The sequence below is a fragment of the Paralichthys olivaceus genome, chromosome 15 (genome assembly GCF_024713975.1).
Source record: "Paralichthys olivaceus isolate ysfri-2021 chromosome 15, ASM2471397v2, whole genome shotgun sequence".
NCBI classification, from domain to species: Eukaryota; Metazoa; Chordata; class Actinopteri; order Pleuronectiformes; family Paralichthyidae; genus Paralichthys; species Paralichthys olivaceus.
In genome coordinates this window covers 547501-552500 of record NC_091107.1, presented here as the reverse complement: position 1 = coordinate 552500, position 5000 = coordinate 547501, and the positions used below count along the sequence as shown (strand labels likewise).

General features: G+C 46.4%; 1 protein-coding gene across 14 annotated transcripts in view; it reads right to left on the bottom strand.

Annotated features, from left to right (window-relative positions):
- The window catches only part of LOC109647184 (rap1 GTPase-activating protein 2-like), a 15151-nt gene that overhangs the window by 4729 nt on the left and 5422 nt on the right, over positions 1-5000 (bottom strand). For 9 of the 14 annotated variants that reach the window (XM_069539406.1, XM_069539407.1, XM_069539412.1 and 6 more), the window contains 12 exons: positions 3044-3128; positions 2940-2966; positions 2704-2751; positions 2286-2318; positions 1937-2167; positions 1683-1786; positions 1205-1283; positions 1046-1099; positions 883-966; positions 676-776; positions 442-571; positions 170-325 (listed from right to left, as the gene is read on the bottom strand). In XM_069539406.1, coding sequence (XP_069395507.1) covers positions 170-325; positions 442-571; positions 676-776; positions 883-966; positions 1046-1099; positions 1205-1283; positions 1683-1786; positions 1937-2167; positions 2286-2318; positions 2704-2751; positions 2940-2966; positions 3044-3128 — 1132 coding nt within the window. The remainder of the gene's footprint in view (positions 1-169; positions 326-441; positions 572-675; positions 777-882; positions 967-1045; positions 1100-1204; positions 1284-1682; positions 1787-1936; positions 2168-2285; positions 2319-2703; positions 2752-2939; positions 2967-3043; positions 3129-5000) is intronic. The other 5 variants (XM_069539417.1, XM_069539418.1, XM_069539410.1 and 2 more) reach the window with 3 other exon arrangements.

The following is a 5000-nucleotide window of genomic DNA, read 5'->3' as shown; positions in this document are numbered from 1 at the left end:
TGTTGCGATAGAGATGCCCCCTAGTGGTGGTAAATTACGTATTGTGTCTTTAACTGGTTCTTGTGTCTCAGTTTAAGCACCAAAGAGAAACGTTTCTCCATTAACAGACTGGTTTCTGATCACTCAGCTGGAAAGTAAGTGGACAGGTAAATATGTGAAATATTTGTACCTTGTAGCGGGTGTTGTCCGAGCAGGGCTCGTCCACCTGCACCACGATGAAGGCGTGCAGGAAGTTAGAGGCGATCATGTCGGGGACGAACGGCGTGGCTTCTTCTTGGAACACCATCGCCACGATGTCATTTCCTATGTGACGTTTCCTCTGAAGCTGAAGACGTTTTATTTTCACTTTATTGACATTATACTGTGACATCACGTGTTACAGTGTCCCATACATTAATGACTCGTGTTGTGTGTGATCTCTCTGGTCGTCGTGTTTTCTACCTGTTGTGCGTCTCCCTCAGTGAAAGGCAGTTTGGTGGAGACGTGGAACATGATCTCCTGTTGTCTGTGGACGGTGAAGACGGACTGAGAACCCGTCTGACCATGGGACACGTCCAGACCCCCCCGAAACCTGTACAGAGAGAGGACGATTGTCTTCTCTATTAATTAATCAAACAATTATTTTGTCATAATTAAAACAATCATATCTTTTTCATTGTTGGTTGTGACTCTGACCCTTTAAAGTCCAGCAGCTCGACTGTGTCTCCGAGCAGCTGCAGAAACTCTGTGAACGCTGGCGTCTCCTCGTTGTTCCTGAACAGCTCCTCCTCCAACACCTGACAGACACGTGACACACCAACATGTCTTCATCACATGTTGTGAGGTGAACACGTGATGAAGACCTCCTCAACAGAAGTCCCTGATTGTGATGTCACATGGTACCTGTCCAAATCTCTGGAAAACGACTCCAAACTTGAACGTGTTGTTGACCTGGTGCTCGTCATAGTTGATGATCAGCTGCGACGCCTGGAGACAGTTTGATAAAATCAGTCCGACATGACGACGTTAGAGGAACGAAGACAGAAGGCGTGGAGGTGGAGCTCACCTTCGGGTAGAGGACGGGACTGAACCTCAGATCTGTGGCTTCATCACACAACAGCTGAAGACGATGTTACAAAGACAAAGTTTAGACTCACAAACAGCTGTGTTTACCTGTGTGTGTGTGTGTGTGTGTGTGTGTGTGTGTGTGTGTGTGTGTGTGTACCTTGGCGAGCTCTGGGACACTGGGGATGTCGGGCAGTTCGGTCAGTGTCAGTCTCTGATAAACACTTTTTACTCGAGACCTGACGAGACAGAATCATCATGGTGCGAACAAAGAGTGTGTGTCTGTGTGTGTGTGTGTGAGTGTGTGTGAGTGTGTGTCTGTGTGTGTGTGTGAGTGTGTGTCTGTGTGTGTGTGTGTGAGTGTGTGTGAGTGTGTGTGTGAGTGTGTGTGTGAGTGTGTGTGAGTGTGTGTGAGTGTGTGTCTGTGTGTGTGTGTGTGTGTGAGTGTGTGTGAGTGTGTGTCTGTGTGTGTGTGTGAGTGTGTGTGAGTGTGTGTGTGTGTGTGTGAGTGTGTGTGAGTGTGTGTGTGTGTGTGTGTGAGTGTGTGTGAGTGTGTGTCTGTGTGTGTGTGTGAGTGTGTGTGAGTGTGTGTGTGTGTGTGTCTGTGTGTGTGTGAGTGTGTGTCTGTGTGTGTGTACCTGATGATAACGTGCAGGTACTCGTGCTCCCTCTCCTCCTCGTGTCTCACTGACAGCAGCAAATTACCCAGACTGCTGAGCGAACATGAGAAGTTGAGATGTTCCTGAGAGACACAGTGAACATGTAAACAATACAAGTACGGCAGCAAACAGGAAGTGAGACTGTGACCTCATCATGTTTCCTAACAGAACCAGGAAGTGATGTAACACGTTGACTCCAGCTCAGTTAAAGATGCGTGAACCTCAGACCTCACCCTGCCTAAGAAGAGCTTCCTGTATGCCCGCGCCGCCTCGTTCTTCTCCTCCAGTCGGTACCCATAATACCCTGCAGGTGTCTCTTCTTCCTCCTCTGTTCCTCCCAGCCCTCCCCCCTCCTCCCCCGCAGTGTGAGGAGGGGGAGAAGGAGGGGCCTCAGCATCCTCGATCCAGTAACCTCCGAACTCAGGCAGGATCACCTGAGGATACGGCCCCCCCCTCTGCAACACCTGCAAAACACACACACACACACACACACACACACACACACACACACACAGAGGACAGAACTAAGTGAGAATGTTGTGTTGTCTGTGAGGAAACAGATGTGATGATGTTCAGTCTCACCTCCTCGATCCTGGGATAAGGGATGTAGTCGTCCTGAAAGACAAAGACAAAGAGGTTACACTCACACTCACACACACACACACACACACACACACACACATACGTCTGTAATCCACGTATGAACACATGAACCTGATGATGACACAGACACTGTCACAGCCTTGATTTTAAATCTCACGTCAGGTCTTTTATGCTTTTTATGAGCAAATGAATCAAAACAAGCAAAAGACGTGAAGATGGACAGACGTGAGAAGGTGAAGATGGACAGACGTGAGAAGGTGAAGATGGACAGACGTGAGAACGTGAAGATGGACAGACGTGAGAACGTGAAGATGGACAGACGTGAGAACGTGAAGATGGACAGACGTGAGAACGTGAAGACGGACAGACGTGAGAACTTGAAGACGGACAGACGTGCCTTCTGTCTCTGAGGGACAGTCTTCATCTCTGCAGCCTCTGGTACCTGCTGCATCAGTGTCAGAGACAGAATTCAAACAGTGTTTCAGGCCCGAGTCCATTTGAGACGAAAAATCCTCAAATATCATGTTGAAGTTTTCTAAAAGTTTTTATCAAACAAACTGAAGGAAACAGGACGACTGCTGCACACACACACACACACACACACACACACACACACACACACACAGCTCTTACCTCCATCTGATCAAAGAAATGAGCTGACTGGAGAGAGAGAGAGAAGTGTGTTAATATTGGTTTAAGTGTGTGTGTGTGTGTGTGTGTGTGTGTGTGTGTGTTACCTTCACGGTGGGGGGTGCGGTGCGGGGCGGAGAGGGGGGGCAGTCTGCCACAGCAACATTGGAGATGGTCAGAAGTTCCTGTTTACTGAGAATCATCAGGATCAATAATCATTTATCACACAAACACTATTAATGAATATTGCTGAGTCAGGCTTGATTACTGACAAGTGAAGCTGCTGACTCATGACATGGACCAGTATTGATGACTCATGATTGAAAATGACTTAATGAGGTCTAAATATAAATGAGTCACACTTCAGAACGAAGGATCAAACTGGTTGGACCTCGTTGGAGAAACTTTCCCGACTTGATCTTTATCTGGTGACCCGGTGATGTGATGACAGTGGTGAGTCAGCGTCGACGGGTCACAATGATTGGACCTTTACAGACGTGGACATAACATGTGAGACTACGAGTCGATGGCTCAGTTTTGACCTTGACGAGGTTGAGATACATTTGATAACTCTACTGAACGTCCCAGCTTCAGAGACATGGGAGGACTCCTGGGATCCACGGGGGCCACTGGGAGTTCTCTGAGCAAAAAACACCTCCAGGCACAAAATGTTCACGTCCTGCTGAGCTCAGAACGTTTGATCCCTGATGGAGGCTTCACTCACAACCACAGAGATGAGCTGTGGTTGTGATCAGAGGTGTCGGACTTCCTGCTGAGGCGTCACAGTCACTGACATCATCACCTCCGGCACTTTAACACGGTAAACAACCACAGATCTCTAAATATTTAATAAAACCTTGTAATTAAATTACTTTTACAGCTGTCTCTACGCTCTCGCTGGTTTTCTTAAATCTGACGACTGTTGTTGGTTTTATGGTATTTACTTGTCTTCAGAAACACAAAACTGATTCTAGACCCTGAGAATGAACAGAAAGGTCACAAAGACACAATGAGACGAGAAGGACGAAGACAAGAAACCTGCTGAGAGGGAAAAGGTCACTGTGTGTGTGTGTGTGTGTGTGTGTGTGAGGACCAAGACTTGACCAGTCCTGACGGATGACGAAGTGTTTTTTTTATTGTTAAGATTCTTTCCAAGTGGACGTCTTCGTCTTCTACGTGTACGGCTCCTCTTCTAATTCCTGAGAGAATTGTGTCCTTCTAGTTTCACGTCCGTCACGTGTTAGAAACCTCAGAGACACGCCCACTCGCTCACTGAGAAGGTTCCAGATGTTTTTGACTCACTCTGACATTTTACAGATGTTTCACTAGAGGCTGCAGGACAAGATCCAGAAAATGTCCAGAGACACTGACTCAGACATTTGTCTTCACATACAGAACATGTGAGGAACATGTGCAGACTTCAGTTCATGATGACGAGTGTCTCACAACTATAGAAAGATAACTGTGTGTGAGTGTGTGTGTGTGTGTGTGTGTGTGTGTGTGTGTGAGATGTAAACCTTCTGACCTTCAGTTTAAAATAATACCAGTCTCGTTTTTAACCTGACTCTCAGCTGGTTTATTATCTCCGCTGACAGCTGCATGTCACAGCAGATAACATCATGTCCAACACACACACACACACACACACACACACACACACACACACTCTGCGGGGCTTCACACACAGCTTCCTGTTCTACTGTTAAACATGTTGTTCTGCTGTTTGTGTATGAAATCTGCTGAACATAACAACAACATGTAAACAACAATAAACAAACAAGAGACTCAATGAAACTACAAACAATGTGTCTGCAGTTTCATTTTGACTGAACTCGTCTCAAAAGACGAGACAATGCTATAGTGTCTGGAACTGTCTTCTGTGTAGTGACCAGCAGGGGGCGACTCCTCTGGTAGTTTCTATAGAAGTCTATAGAAAATCAATTACCACAGTGTGACAACAGCAGGACGCCAAAATGAAACCAGAGGCTATTTCATGATTTATCTCTTTAGCTTTAACTTATTTTAAAATACTGATCATTTACAGGGATTCCTCTTCAAAGTTAA